The 17,004-nt window shown below is 35.0% G+C and overlaps 1 protein-coding gene across 3 annotated transcripts in view; it reads left to right on the top strand.

The window, feature by feature from the left end:
• The window catches only part of grik1b (glutamate receptor, ionotropic, kainate 1b), a 41,147-nt gene extending 24,143 nt beyond the window's left edge, over positions 1–17,004 (top strand). For all 3 annotated transcript variants that reach the window (XM_051863340.1, XM_051863338.1, XM_051863341.1), the window contains 8 exons: positions 3,882–3,989; positions 5,949–6,062; positions 6,140–6,343; positions 6,492–6,715; positions 9,718–9,836; positions 10,078–10,295; positions 11,544–11,769; positions 15,413–17,004. In XM_051863340.1, coding sequence (XP_051719300.1) covers positions 3,882–3,989; positions 5,949–6,062; positions 6,140–6,343; positions 6,492–6,715; positions 9,718–9,836; positions 10,078–10,295; positions 11,544–11,769; positions 15,413–15,702 — 1,503 coding nt within the window. In that variant the 3' untranslated portion in view covers positions 15,703–17,004. The remainder of the gene's footprint in view (positions 1–3,881; positions 3,990–5,948; positions 6,063–6,139; positions 6,344–6,491; positions 6,716–9,717; positions 9,837–10,077; positions 10,296–11,543; positions 11,770–15,412) is intronic.

Raw genomic sequence — 17,004 nt, forward strand, 5'->3', positions numbered from 1 at the left:
AGGGTTATGGGTCGGTTAAGGTGTGGTTGGGCCATCTAGCTCCACTCATTGGCTTTGCAGCAAGCAGCCTCTTGAATTTTGGGCCGGGATTATCTGTTTGTCTGAACCATGACCTCTGTGTGGAAGGAGATTTTATTTATTTTTTTAATATAAATATATTTTTTATGTTGTTCTCCTCAGATATTTAATTGGAGATATTTTTCTCTTTATATTTTCTCAAAAATGTTTTTCTTTTTGCCTCTTTACTTCATTGAACAGATCATGGAGAGCAACAAGGAATGTGATAATAGTTTTTTTAATAGTATTTTAAAAACAAACTAAAAAAAACAAAAAATATTATTTATAATAATTTATAATAAATAATTTATTTAAACAATAACAACAATAATAGTAATAATAATAATAATAATTATTATTATTATTAGTAGTAGTAGTAGTAGTAGTAGTATTATTAAATACATTAATTGTTTTGTTTTTTTTAACTGTTTTGGAGCCATAAAAGTTTATTATATTTTAGTTTAGTTTGTTTGTATTTTTTCCAGATTACAAAAAAAAAAATTTTTTATTAAATTTTAACTCCGTGTTTTAACTCCAGAGATGTTTTCTGACACTTTCACTGAACTCAGTGTTAGTTAATGCATCTCTGAAGTTCTTTACTTCAGTGCTGCTGCTGATGATGATGATGATGATGATGATGATGATGATGATGATGATGTCATCTTCTTGATCTTAGTGAGAGCATCTGGTACAGTTAGTGCAGTCTATGCTGAGCACTGCTGGGTCTGGTCTGTTTAATCTAGGTCTGATGGTAATTGGAGCTCACTGTACATGTGACCCAGAGCAGGATGTGATAAAAAGGAAGGATCTACTGAAATTTACACTAGCGAATAATGACTAGAACAAATCTGGACAAAGGTCATGTGACCTCAGTGTGAGTATATGAAGCAAGTCTTTAAGACCTCCACTACTGTATGTGAAGATTATGAAAACTACCCAGCCCACAGCAAATTAAAGAAATAATCCACTGGATTTGCACATCAGGCTTTACTGAAAGTCTGTTGACTATATAAGTGCTGCATCCTTGTAAATTCACATGTTCTGGGTAAAAGATCCCCTGAATCATGTGTTGGGCAGATCGGTCTCTCCATTTGGCTCGTATCCACTCCGTGAGCTTCATTATAGAGTCCATTTACTAACAACTCCTTGCAGAACAGAGCTGATGATCTATTGCTCTGGGCACTTTGTTGATCATGTGACTATTTGTGATCTATTGGTCTCTGGGTTGTTTCTCCTAGCTGTTTATCACTGGGTGAATGGGTTTGTTTTAGACAGATTATAAAAAGCCGAGAAAAGATGTTTAAAGTTACAAGGTTGATGGCACATGTAGTGGTAGCAGTCCAACACACTTGACTCTGGCAATATAAATAAACAATGTTTAATAAGCAAAGAGAACCCTCAGGAGATATGTAGAAGTAATATATATCTTAACCACACATAGACGATAACCGACAAAGGACAAAACCAAACAGTGAGCATAAATACACTGAGAACTAAACCAGACACAGGTGTAAATCATAAGTAACCAAAGAAACAAACTAGAGAGTAATGAGTAATCAAGGAAACTGAAACTAAACAGGTTGACGGTTTACATTTCAATTTGACATTGCACAGTACAAGCCTTATGCTTAAGGTCCTGGCACTACAAAGTATTTATTTATTTATATATAATAATTCATTAACCCTTTAAGCCCTGAAGGCACTTTTAGAGTTGTTTTTTTTTCTGAGTGACACACACAAAAGTAAAGACTCATAACTCCAAAACTATAGCAAGGAGAGTCAAAAGGTATCATTTGATAGAAAACTCTTTAAATTTTTAGAGAAAAATGGCTGAAACTGCTGATAAAATACAAAAATATATATATATTTTTTATTATAATTTTACATATCTTTCTTATTTGACATGCATTAACTCAGGAAGGAAATAAGGTAGGAGGACAATTCTTTTTTTGGTGAAAATCGAATTTTGTGGTGATAGCATGAAGTAATCAAAAGTTACAGCATTTGGAATCAAGGTAGCCTTTTTGTTTAACCCTTGACGCCCCCTAATGGGCATTTTTAAAACCGTTCCTCCATGAGGAATATCTTGTGATCGACGCAAGGGATTATGTTGATTTTGGACTCATTTCAATCGGGAGCATCCACTGTAAGTAATGCCATTTTCTATGATCTATGCATGTTTCATGAAGTTATAAGCGAAAATGCCACGTGAAAGCTACATTTGATTTTAGTTAGCGCCTGTTCGCCTGTGGGCTTTTATGTGTCGTAACACCATGAGAAATATTTTGTGATGGCTGAATTGGATTATGTTGATATTTTGGACTCATTTTAATCATAAGAATCTGCTGTAAATAATGATGTGCTATTTTCCACAATCGGAGTATGTTTCATGAAGTTACGAGCGAAAACGTAACATAAATGCCACATCTGTATATTATTCACATATGGGTCTTGCGGGACTTCACGTACAAAAACTCGCTCAAGTTTAGTTAAAGCCCAAAACAATTATGCTTGTTGTCTATTATTCCATAAGACCTTTCAAATGACATGTGACTCATGATTATCTGAACTGCATGATGTTTTTGACACATTGCAGTTTATAGTACAAAAAAGTATATAAATTATGATTTTTTTTTTCTATTTATCAGCAAATAACTACTTACCTGTAGGAGTTAATCAAACTGGCTACATTCATTGTAAAGTTCAGACTCTATGCTTTCAAATGACACCTATTTTGTGTTGATCAAGGCAGTAGTTTTGAAAAATATGATTATTAATTTTTTTGTAGCTAGGTGGCGCCCTTGGGCGATACACTCCGATAACTATTTTGTGTTATTCTTGTCAGTGGTTGCTTAGTAATTTGATTATGAATTTTTTTCGCAGGGGGTGGTGTACCGCCAGTGGTACACTTCGGGCTTAAAGGGTTAAACTAATAATAATTTTATTTCGTAAATACATTTATTTATTTATTTATTTAATATAAATACAAGGTGCTTGTTAGAAATATATATATATATATATATATATATATATATATATATTACATAATAAATAAATGCATTTATTAATAAAATGGATTAAATGAATCATTTTTATTTAATGAATTAATGTATTTTATTTATTTACTTATTAGGAATTCATTTAATTATTAATAATAATAATAATAATAATAGAATAAAAATATTAATATATTTTAAAATTTATTTATTTATTTACAATAATTCATTAAATTAATAATAATTTTGAATATAAATATTTATTTATTTAATATAAATACAAGGTGCTTGTTAGAAAAATGTTTTATATAATAAATAAATAAATGCATTTATTTATAAAATGCATTAAAGTAATAATATATTTAATTAATTAATGTATTTCATTAATTTATTTACTTTTTAAGAATTAATAATAATAATAATAATAGAATCATAGAAAAAAAATAAATGTATTTTAAAATTATTCATTCTTTCATTTAAAGGATTCAATAAATAAATAACAATTTTATATAATAAATGTATCCATTTAGAATCTCATTCCCTCTCTCTCAATCTTATATCCTGTACTATAAAAAATAATGTCAGAAAGCCCCCAAAACACACAACAACGAGTGAGTGAGCTAATAAAGCGAGGTAAAGTAGTAAACACTGTGCTGGTAATGTGCCATAAACACATTTTCAACTAATGATGATGATAATAATGCTGCATCTGGCCTCTAAAGTGGGTCTTAGAATAAAAACAAATGAGCAATCAGAGTTTTATCATCTCTGTCCCTTATGTTTAATCTAAAATCAGATCCTCTTCTCTCTCCTCCTCACTTCTTGTAGGCTCAGTGGAACGGACTGACTGGACAGATAATCATAAACAAGACGGACGGCCTGAGGAAAGATTTCGATCTCGACATCATCAGTCTGAAAGAGGATGGGATGGAAAAGGTAAAAGCAGAAGACGCTCCCGTGGTCTGCGCCTGTCTAAGCCACGTATCTTAATATCTGTGTCATACATGTGAAATCTTGGCTTTTTGTTTTCTTTTCTCAAGCAGTTTATGGAAAGTGGTCGTTTTAACAAAGTGTGGAAGAAGGTTTGTATTGAACGTTGGAAATGTGACATTTAAGTCCCTTTTCCCCTTTTACCATGGTACTGAACGATTGCTATGTTCATGTACTATGTTATTTCCTAAAAAACATAGTATTACTTTGGTACTTTTTTCACCCATGCTCCTCAACCTACTGACACCTCTTGTGCTGGTTAATACATATGATTGATGTCTCATGATGAATTCATGGGTTAGTTATGGATTATACTTGGTTTTGACACTCAAAATAAACATAGCTTATTACTTTAACACATTTCCTTTTATAACGTTGTCAAACTCTCAGTCGGTGGCTCAAAGCCAGCAGATTCCAAGAGCTCTGCATCCATTTATGAAATATCGCATCACTCATGGAGTCAACAACGCAGAGAGCTCATTTTATTAAACATCTGTTTATGAGCACTAATCGCACGCCAAGCACTCAATTTGAAGACACTCTCTTAATGTATGTTTTAAAAGGCTCCTCGTGACAACAGCTATCAGACAGAGGTGACGTGGCGTAGCAAATGAAGCTATTCTGCGGTACACAGAAACAGACACAAAGAGTATCTCAGAGGAGCTGCTGTTTGCGTCTTCTTTCAGTAGATTGAGAGCAGTTGGTCATGTAAAAGAAGGCAATGATTGTGCAGATGATGGTGATGTGAAGCACCTGCTTTTGCACTATAATATATGTGGTAGATAACAAAAAAAATTAGTCTGTTTTCTGCACTGTGTTTCAAGGCGCATTGCTCTCTAGATTTATTTCCCCCAAGATATAAAGCATTCATTTGCTTCATTTATTTCAATGTTTCCCTTGTCGTGTTTTCCTTTTACATTGTAAGACCTAAAACTGAAGTGTGTATTTTTTTTGCTTTATTTGTTTGTGTGTTTGTTTGTTTATTTATTTACAAGAAGTCATTAAATTAAAGGCACAATATGTAAGATTTTTTATTTTTTATTCCCATGATAAAAATTGCATTCTAGGGGTTAAAATGCGCGTTTTTGGTGGGGCTCTCCAGGTAAAGGTCACATTCCAGGGACTAAATATCATGTAATTTGGGTCGCTTCAACCCGCGGACATGAAAAAAAACCCACGGGAACAGTGTAAATGTAGCCCATTTCCGTGGGAAAACCGTGGACTTGGCAACACTGTCTAGCAGCGAAAATTTACATATTGTGCCTTTAATTTAAAAAAAAAAATAACAAATGTCTTTATTTATTTAATATAAATAAAATGTTCTTGTTAGGAAAAATTTTTATTTTTATAATAAAAAATTGTAATAATTGCAAAAATATATTTTTTTAATAAATAAATAGATTTATACAATGCATTAATTTATACTTTTATGTAAGTGTTAAAAGTGTATTTTTTAAAAGTTTATTCAGAAAATATTTTTTTATCTCATAACAATGTTATTTTAATTATGAAAATATATATATATATATATATATATATAATAATAATTATATAATTTCTGTGCTACTAGTCTTGTCAAATAGAATTGCAAAATTATAACTGATATATAATATACATTTTTTATATATATATATATATATATATATATAATTAAGAAAATATGTGTGTTTGTATATATATATATATATATATATATATCAGTTATAATTTTGCTGTTCTTACATAATTACATAATGTGAATACTGTATATACATTTAAAATCACGGATAATATTTAAAGGAATAGTATCATGAATAGTCGGGTTCATAATGGGTGAATTATTCCTTTAATCTGTCCTCTAAAATCAACAGTTTTCAGCATGAAAATGAATGAACTGTTTATTTATGTGGTTCTGCATCTGTTTAGATTGGTGTGTGGAACTCAAACACTGGCCTTAACCTGACAGACAGCAACAAAGACAAAAACGCCAACGTGACCGACTCCATGGCCAACCGGACACTTATTGTCACCACAATTCTGGTAATAATCAGTCAACTCACATCAACAAGACCTAGAGACTCCACATGCTGGAACTAATAGTACTTTTGCCCTTGCAGGAAAACCCGTATGTGATGTACAAGAAGTCAGATAAGCCGCTGTATGGGAACGACCGGTTTGAAGGCTACTGTTTGGACCTGCTGAAGGAGTTGTCCAACATCCTGGGCTTTTCCTATGAGGTCAAACTGGTGTCTGATGGGAAATATGGAGCCCAGAATGACAAAGGAGAGTGGAACGGCATGGTCAGAGAGCTAATCGATCATGTAAGTCCAACTTTCTAGGTATGATTATGAGTTTTGTGGCTTTTAGTCCATGGCTTTATGTATGCTATTGTCCTCATCAAGCCCTTTCATACAATCCTAAAGAGTCAAGCAAGTTCCCATGAATTAATTCTCACTAACTTCATTACAGGTGGCAGATTTGGCCGTAGCACCGCTCACCATCACTTACGTGAGAGAGAAAGTCATTGATTTTTCCAAGCCCTTCATGACTCTGGGAATCTCTATTCTCTACCACAAACCCAATGGCACCAATCCAGGCGTGTTCTCCTTCCTAAACCCGCTCTCTCCGGACATCTGGATGTATGTGCTGCTGGCCTGCCTCGGGGTCAGCTGTGTGCTGTTCGTCATCGCCAGGTACAAATCATTTTAACCCATTTTAACCTTTAGATTGGATTAAACTCTTAAAATTGGACCAGTTTCATGCTTCTATTATGTTTTGTTGAATTGCGGTTAATTAGCGCTTGTTTTACTGCCCAGTCTTGGCCAGCTCATTTTGAATACGAATGCAGTGGTACTTTTTAGTACGGTTAACTTTTTTGGCCCACGCCTGCTCTTACGTTAAAAATAAAGTAGATAAAGGAAAAAGTTTCTTTAGATTATTAAAGTGTTCTTTACACTAAGGCCCTGTTTACACCTGGTATCGGATCACAAGTAGATGAGAGAAACACATTCCTGTTTATGCCTGGTGTTTTAAACTGTCTCTTTTGTCCACTTTCAACCACTTCTGTCCTGATTTCTTCGAGGGGAGGTTCTATGGGCGGGTAAATGAGTGGGCTTTTTCCGATCTTTCCATCTAATGGATGACATAAGCTCACGCAATTGACATATGAACGCAAAAAAACAGCTTTTGTTTCTGCTCTGACAGCCGCAAGACCACACCAAACGCTGTGAGTGTGTGTTAGAAATCAGGAATGGTGAGAACATTGTGCTCGGTACGTTTTTCATCTTCAAACCAAACTTCGGTCTTCAGCTGACAAAGTTTAAATCCCATATGGCTAGTGCGCTTCCCATAATGTTTACGCATTAGGTCAATAGGCAGAGAGTAGGCATCTTTTGTGGCTGTTTGCGTTTTCAACTACTTCTGGAAGTGGTCAAAAGTGGACAATCTCAAAACATTTTAGACTCCGTTTACACCTGTATTTACTGTTGTCCACTTGTGATCCGATCGACCAAGATCAACCATCTTAATACCAGGTGGAAACAGGGCTTAAGAAAAAAAAGTTCTTTTAAGAACTATTCAATGAAAGGTTGTTTGGGGAACCCAAAATGGTTATTCTATGGCATCGCTGGAAAAACACCCTTTGTTTTTAAGTACATTTTCAAAAAACTCTTAAAGGCTGGTATACACTACACAACTTTTACTCAGATTTCTGCCCCAATTTGCAGTCTAGTTGAGTCGGCAATAGCTGACGAAAGTCACAGCTAACCTACACATTTTGGGCAGTCAGAGTTGACAAATTTCACAGAAAATAGCGTAGTGTGTATGATGGCCACAAGTCTAGAGGCATACAGTGGACTCTTCCAACAGCTTGAAGACCTTGATTTTGCAGACGATGTAGCTCTTTTGTCATCTACGCATGTCCACCCATAAGAGAAGACCAATAGACTGGATAACTTTGCCAAGAAAACAGGCCTCAACATAAGAACCACCAAAACCCAAGTGATGCGCATCAACACAAGATCTGATGAACCCATTATTCTGAATTGAAGTCCACTTGAAGATGTTGAGGAGTTCATCTACCTTGGCATTCTTCTTGAGCACAGACAGTGCTTCAGCTAAGGACATTAAATCAAGGCTAAGTAAAGCCCGCAGTGCCCATCTGGAAATCTCAGAACATAGGTGAGACTAAACAACAAATCTGTTCTGCTGTATGAATGCTGGTGTGTCATTAAGAGCAACATGAAGAAGATTGAGGTATTCAAACACAATTGCCTCTGGAGAATTTGCCATATCTTCTGGCCAGAGAGGATGTCAAATGCTGAGTTGTGTAAGAAGACCAATATTGCATGGTGATGGAGATCAAGCGCTGTAGAATTAAATGTCTTCGGCATGTCCTTCAGATGGACCAGAACTGCATCCTGAAAGTAGCTATGAGTTGGAGACCACCTGGGAAGAGGAAGCAAGGAAGGCTGAAAACAACCTGGAGATGGTCTGTAGAAGCTGAACTGAAAGAGCTACACCTCTCATAGGGTTAAGCACAACATGCTGCCAATGATAGAACAAGATGGAAGCAGATTGTCACAGCCTTATGTTCCGTAGGGAACTAGGAGGCAAAAGGGCATAAGGAATGATGGGCACAGACTCAGCTTCAGACTATGATTCCATCCAGTCGAAGGATATGATATGAATGTGACGGTGAATGGGGTTTTTTACACTTAAGCAAGATTTGTCATCTGGACATCAATGTGAGTAATGGAATAAAGCCAGTGAGATAGAGGGGTAGAGAATGACCAGCGGCCAGGACACCGAATACACCAGTGAAAGACGAGGGCAGAATGTTAGAAGAGGAAACTGCTGAGACCATGATGCATTGCAAATGACATAATCAAATCAAAACAATGATGCAGTTTCAAATTATTGTTTTTTTTTTGGATGATTATTGTCAGTATGAATCAGTTTATTTTAAATGTATTGCAATATAGTGGCTGGCTTTTGGCTGGGGGGCTGTTAGTGGTGAAGGTGTTAGTGATGATAATATTAGAGGTATTATATTCACATATGATATTTCATATTATTCACAATAACATTCACAATACATTTGTGGTGATTCTGGTTTTGCTGGTAAAATTTAGAATCATTGTGGATATTCTGATTTTATTTTTTATTTTATTTTTTTTGGGTTCGATATGCTAAAGTCTGTATAAAATCCATGTCAAGTTATATATTACTCATGCAGTTTTCATAAGATATATTATATTATATTATATTATATTATATTATATGTTCTCTGTGTTTGTCTATGGACTTGTTATATTTACTGTTTTCAGTCCCATGATCCTTTTTGTAGTCAGCTTGTAGTTTTTCCCCTTGATTGTCTTCCCCAGGTGTATCTTTTCTCGTTACCTTGTTAAGCTCGTTACCCCTGTCTATATATAGCCCTGTTTCTTGTGGACGGTTCCTGTTTCCTGTGCTCTCCATGTTCCTTGGTTATTGGATTTTGTTTATGTTTCTTTGTTCAATAAAACCCCTTGCAAATAGATCCGTTCCTCGCCTGACATCTCTTCAGTTCCCTGCCGTTATATTATATTGGATTGACTCAAAACTATAATTTCCATCATCAATCACAAATGTGGGATTCTTTATATATTTAAATGTGAATTATGTGCATATACAGTACATTTTTGTCTCTCTGCAGGTTTACCCCGTATGAATGGTACAACCCTCATCCCTGCAACCCTGATTCTGATGTGGTTGAGAACAACTTCACTTTAATCAACAGTGTTTGGTTTGGGGTTGGAGCCCTTATGCAGCAAGGTATGAGATTTAACACATGTGATTTCCTTCTTTAGAGAAATGTCCATATGTGTTAGAATCTACAAAGTTTCTAATATTCCCAAACTAATAGGAAATATATATCACAACTTTATTAATTTGTTATATTTTATAAAATAAAATTAGTAATTTAATTTAATTGTGAAACAAACTATAAAACAACGAAAAACATTCTGGATTTTTCAGCATTTTTAACCACTTGTTTGTCTTGTCTCATGGTCAGGTTCGGAGTTAATGCCCAAGGCTTTGTCCACCAGGATTGTTGGAGGGATCTGGTGGTTCTTCACCCTCATCATCATCTCGTCCTACACGGCTAACCTGGCCGCCTTCCTCACTGTAGAGCGAATGGACTCGCCCATAGACTCGGCCGATGACCTGGCCAAACAGACCAAGATCGAGTACGGTGCCGTGAGGGACGGCTCCACTATGACTTTCTTTAAGGTTAGGCAACTCGCTTTGATATTGTATTCATTCACTCCAGAGTCATACCGAAGTCACAGTCTCCACATACAAACATTCAGCCTGTTTAAACATTTAATGCAGTATCTGCGTGTTCTGTGATACGTTCATTTGGCACTGAATTGAGAGAGCTGGTTTGAGGTTTGACGGGAGAACAGCAGTTCCACCTCCAGACACTCAGACCTGTGATTTTACATGCACAGATTGGCGGGAATGATTACAGGACATGAACCTCAGCCAGCGGGAATTCAACATGTACAGAGCGAATTAAAGCTGCTTATAGAGGAAGAGAGGGTTATGAAGACATCTGTCACAGCACTGACCTAGACCAGCAAAGCAAAGAAGGATTTTATGGCAGAAATAAGACATAAGCACAGGAAGCCCAGTAGTAAGATCAGTGTACTGTAAACGTATTCACAACGGGAACAATTAACGTGTCTGAACATGAATTTTCTCAGAAGAAACACTGCTCATCTTCTAAGAAATTTCAAATTGGAAATGTGTACTGTAAATTTGTACCTCTTTCTTATAGAAACTGATAGATTTGGCTCTTTAAATCTGATTATAAAATGAATGGTTCTGGTTCTGGATGCTGATTGGAGATCTTGTGCAAATAAATGTATCAAGTATATATCAATTATGACAACTAATGAAGCTTAGTTTACATGCCACCAATAGATCTACTTATGGGGCTTTATGAATCTGATAAATAAAATAACATGTTAATAAAAATGCTTTAATACAGCCTCAACATTCAAAACTGTAAAATAGCTGATATACTCACAAAAACAAAGACTAATGAACTAGATTAATTGGCAGAAAAATGCTAATATTTAATGTTATATATTTAATGATTAATAATTGTTTCCTTTTATCAAATTGTGGTGCTGAAATTTTATAACAGCAATAAAACACTTTAGATTGTTTTGTACAGACAATCCTGGTCACATTATTTTATTTTATGTTATTTTATCAACATTCAAAATGGTAAAATAGTTGATATACTTACAAAAACAAAGGCTAATGAACTAGATTAATTTGCATAAAATTATGAATATTTTTAATTATTAGTAATTTGTGTCTTTTTTTTTTCATATTGCTGTTGCTGAAATTTTATAAAAGAAGTAAAACACTTTGTTTTGTACAGACTATCCTGGTGGACAGTGATTATTTTATTTCTTTGGTAAAGAAATGGTGCTCTACTATAATGCTATCACATATCTTTCCCAGAAATCAAAGATCTCCACCTATGAGAAGATGTGGGCGTTCATGAGCAGCCGGAAGAACACGGCGCTGGTGAAGAATAACAGAGAGGGCATCCAGCGTGTGCTGACCACAGACTACGCTCTTCTGATGGAGTCCACCAGCATCGAGTACATCAGCCAGAGAAACTGCAACCTCACACAGATCGGCGGCCTCATCGACTCGAAGGGCTACGGAGTGGGAACTCCTATCGGTACGCTCACATAAAACAATGATTGGTCAAAAATGTTTTTAAAAAATGCACGTGGTAACATCTCAATTAACTGGTTTTATTCAAGCTTTTTTTCAATAATATTCAAAGGTACACTATGTAACTTTTGTCGCTCTAGCAGTTAATAAACAAAACTGCATGTTTCTTGCGGAAGAACATTGTAGTCGAAGCTACTTCCCTCTGTTTGTCTATGACGAGTCACGTAGGCTACTAAAATATTCAGAATACAAAGACTTATTACAGTAGTGATTCAGGATAAGACAAAACCACAGTTTAGAAAAAAAAGATGGATTCATAATGTACTCTCTCAACGCTCATTATATAGATTTTGTCAATTTTGAGCAAAAAAAAGTTACATAGTGCACCTTTAACATGACTGAGTCCACGCGAATACATTGAATTACACCAGTGGAAATTATTTTTGAAGGCCTCATCATATAACTCCTTATTGTTACTAAATTACTTTCATTATTCATTATTCAGTATTCATTTATTTTTTTAATAGACAAGTTTATTCTTGATGTATTTTATTTATTTATTATTTTCCTTCAGTCAGAGAATACATTATTTGGACCGGTGGTATTTTTTTAATGCTTTATCATATTTATTCATATATCAATATAACAAAATATGTTGTACTGATTGATTGTTTGTTTGTATTTATTTTATTTATTTATTTATTTACTTACTTATTGATTGGTTTATAAAAACATTTTTAATATACTTTATTTATTTTTTTTCTTCATTTTTCTTGGCCAATGCCGAAATAAAGAGTGCTTGGAAAACCTCGTGTCAATTGCATAAAATTAGCCACTATGTTAAAGGGTTAGTTCACCCAAAAATGAGGGGAAAAAAAAAAAAAAAATTGTCATTAATTACTCACCCTTATGATGTTCCAAACCTGTGAGACCTTCATTCATCTTCGGAACACAAATGAAGATATTTTTAATGAAATCTGAGAGATTTCTGTTCCTCCATTGACATTGCTACGCAACTACCACTTTGACACTTCAATGAGTTCATAAAGAGATCATAAAACTAATCCATATGAATTGAGAGGTTTAGTCCAATTTTTTTCTGGAAAGAATCGATCTTTTTATATGATGAACAGTAGGGCTGAAACGATTAGTCAACATTATCGACACCATCGACAATAAAAAATTGTCGACAAATATTTTTGTTGTCGTATAGTCTTTTGATCTCACATGACCTATTTGAAGGGCCTGCAATAACGCGGTTTGACCAGTGGGGCGCTGTAGCGCAATACTGTAATGCAGCCCTCCCGGATCAAATCCAATAGAAGAGACACGGCGTTTCAGAGTGCATAGTGCAAACAAAGTCGTACCCGTAAAATGTGGGAGTTTAATATAGCATAAAACATAACAAACATAAAGTTTAGCATAACTACGTTAAAATGCTGTCATGCAGGGCCACCAACTTTAATTCAAACTCACTGTTCTCACGCCACGCGTTCATTTTCTCATGCAGTGAAAAATACATAGCAGAGCAAAGAGGACACAGACAACGCACCGACAGATGAGACAGATCAGGTTACTTTTGATATAAAACAGTCTCGGCTTTTAAATTCTGTCAATTTTACTACGGGATTCAAACAATACATGTGGTTTTGGCGCTCTTTAATGTGGCGTGACAGATCGCAGTAGATCGCACCTATTATCTCTTCCTCTTTTCTGCTATTACTGCACGAAATAAACATGAATGAACATCAAAAAGTATGATGAATGATACAGTACAACTTACTGAAATGAATCCATCTCTAATGTAATCACTTAATCAGAGTTTTAACCACAGAAAGATGTCATTAAAACAGCTTAAAAACAAATATGTCACAAAATGTTACATTTACCTCAGGAAAGCCATTCAATGACCATAAGCTCGATAGTAAAAAAAGAAGAGAGAAAAAAAAAAGAAAGAGAGAGAGTGGGTTATTTATTTATTTTTTTTTTTTTTAAATATATGCACAATATTACATATTCATATTTTTACTCTTATTAAAAAGTTAATATTACAATTCCCAGACTTAATAAAAACACAGTACCAGTCATTGTAAAAGTTTGAATATTGATGACTTCTGAGGAAAAAAGAAAGTAGATTGGTCTATTCAGTTGGCTCGAAATTTATTAAAAATATACTTTCAAAAGCTGAAGTGATTTTTATTTATTAGTTAAAGTATAACTCAATATTTTAACTAATTGCTAAAGTGGAATAATCGAACAAAACATACTGATTAATCAGTGCAATCAACGATTAGTTGATTAATCGTCCCAGTAGTCTGTAGATTAATCGATTATCAAAATAATTGTTTGTTGCAGCCCTAATGAACAGACTGAATTTATGCTGTTATTCACATATAACTTCGAAGAATTTTTTGGGTGAACTAACCCTTTAAGACGGCATCTTAAAGGAACATTCCACTTTTTTTGAAAATAGGCTAATTTTCCAACTCCCCTAGAGTTAAACAGTTGAGGTTCACCGTTTTCGAATCCATTCAGCCGATCTCCGGGTCTGGCGGTACCACTTTTAGCATAGCTTAGCATAGTTCATTGAATCTGATTAGACCGTTAGCATCTCGCTCAAAAATGACCAAAGAGTTTCGATATTTTTCCTATTTAAAACTTGACTCTTCTGTAGTTACATCGTGTACTAAGACCAACAGAAAATGAAAAGTTGCAATTTCTAGGCCGATATGGCTAGGAACTATACTCTCATTCCGGCATAATAATAATCAAGGCACTTTGCTGCCGTACCATGGATGCAGCAGGCGCAATGATAGTAGTGGTACCGCCAGACCCGGAGATCGGCTGAATGGATTCGAAAACTGTAAAACTCAACTGTTTAACTCTAGGGGAGTTGGAAAATGAGCCTATTTTCAAAAAAAGTGGAGTATTCCTTTACGGCTGTGACACACCTTGCCAATGTCAAAAAACTAGAGGCGACAAAAGTCGAATATGTTGTCAAAAGCTGCACTTGAACACAGCAAAAAGACTACAGTTTTTTTTTTTTTTTTTTGTTTTTTTTTAAGAAATTTGAACAATAAAAACCATTTTGTGGCTCTTTAATGTATCGTGGCAGATTGCTGTAGTGCCTCAGCTCAAGCGGCTCGTGAACCGATCATCTCTTCCTACTAGTTAATTTATAGCATCAAATAAACATGAATGAACATGAGAAGGAATGTTGTTTCAAACACGGAAAGACGTCAGTACACATCATTTTTCAAGTTCAAGTCCACTGAGGTTAATCTTCTAACTCCTGACTGCTTTGTCGGACAAAATGTCGGATTCGGCGTTATGATTGGTTAGATCGCTTGTCAATCAAACTCCTGGTGAAGGGTCACTTCCAATTAGACCAATCGACCTTTTTATGTAACTGACTTTAAAAAGTTAGGACCTGTCTTAAAGGAAAAAAAATAAATGACTAACTTGTAAGACTAATCTATGCCACTGTTTAAAAACAGGTTCTTTTTATAGACTACTTTACCTGCCGTTTTTTTATGTGACATAAAAGTACTGCCATTTTGAACATAATTAGAAATGTCAAATCCTTGAAAATAGACTTGAAGCATTGTCATTTTTGTGCTATTAACCTCACTGATGGTCTCTGTCAGGTTCCCCGTATCGTGACAAGGTGACCATCGCCATCCTGCAGTTACAGGAAGAGGGGAAGCTCCACATGATGAAGGAGAAGTGGTGGCGAGGAAACGGATGTCCCGAGGAGGACAGTAAAGAGGCCAGCGCTCTGGGCGTGGAGAACATCGGAGGAATCTTCATCGTGCTGGCGGCCGGACTCGTCCTCTCCGTGTTTGTGGCGATCGGGGAGTTCATCTATAAGTCCAGGAAGAACCTGGACATCGAAGAGGTGAGCGTGGGACAGTGTGAATGGCACAATAAATACTGATGGAGCTGGTGGACATCATATGACTTCAGAGTTTTACAGTTTTGCTCCTCGACCCTCCTAAACCCGGATATACACTGACTGAACATTACCTGTGGTGTTATATGATGTCAGCTGTGTTATAACTGGGGGCGACGATGGACACTGAGCAAAATTTTTTTTTTTTTTTTACATTTTCAGAGATGAACAATGAGATGAAAAGTCAGTGAAATATGAATAAAGACAGGAGGGTTAGTTAAGGTGGATTGCAGTTCAACTATTACGCCAGTTAATATATTGTAGAGTAGTTCACATCCATGTAGTTTGTAATTAGATTTAAAGGACTTGAACATTTTATTCTTTACAGACATATTCCTTCTTAATCTAATTTATGATAAGACATGTCTGTGGGTTTTATTATAGGTGATGTGTGTAATTTTTCCATGTCGAAATGTGAATTTCAAGCTTAATTTGCAGAGTCATCTATAGGTTGATTTTCCTGAAGTGCGCAAACATTTTTAACATGCCTGAAAAGTTGAATGTTAGATGGGAAACCTGTTTGAAAACAGTCATTTATTTTATTTGGTGATGCAGAAATGATATACTTCACCTTTAAAGGCTCATGCTGACTGTTTTAGCCTTTCTCGTATAAAATTACTTATTTTATTTCATGACTGTTGGTAACATTTGTCTTAAAGCCGTGTGTTATATGAACCCCTTTTTTAACAGTGAGAACAAACAAACATGTCTATAATGCAGATTTAACATGCAGATCCAGCATTGCAGATGTCCTAACCAGTCATTTTTCTGCCTCGTTGAAATTGAAAATGCTGTGCAGATCATAATTGTGATGTTTAATATGCAATGTGGCGTGGATAAATGGATTTGAATCTGCACAACACAACAAATGTTTTGTCACGGCTCTTTTTGTGGTCGCAGCGATTTTAAACCTCAGATCAACGGACTGGTTACATTTTATTTAGTCTACAGGTGCAAGACTTTTTCTTTTTTGTCGTCATCATATTTGCTTTTGTATTGTTTGACACTTATGAAAATGCATATAAATATTTTATCACATTGAAATGATTTCTTTATGAGAACAATTTGTTTAATTTCCTTTTTTATTATTTGCCTGTTGTAGTCTGATCAATGCTTTAATGATGTTTTTTTTCACAGATGGATGTTCAGTCCGCATCTGAAACTAATATGGACTGTGAATTGAGTTCAAGTATTTTATTATTGATCCACTTTGGTGATGGGCTTATACTGAGAAAACACCATCATTGATTTCTATCAATAAAATCAAGTAATGAAAACGGCAAATTA

The sequence above is a fragment of the Ctenopharyngodon idella genome, chromosome 15, assembly GCF_019924925.1.
Source record: "Ctenopharyngodon idella isolate HZGC_01 chromosome 15, HZGC01, whole genome shotgun sequence".
NCBI lineage: Eukaryota > Metazoa > Chordata > Actinopteri > Cypriniformes > Xenocyprididae > Ctenopharyngodon > Ctenopharyngodon idella.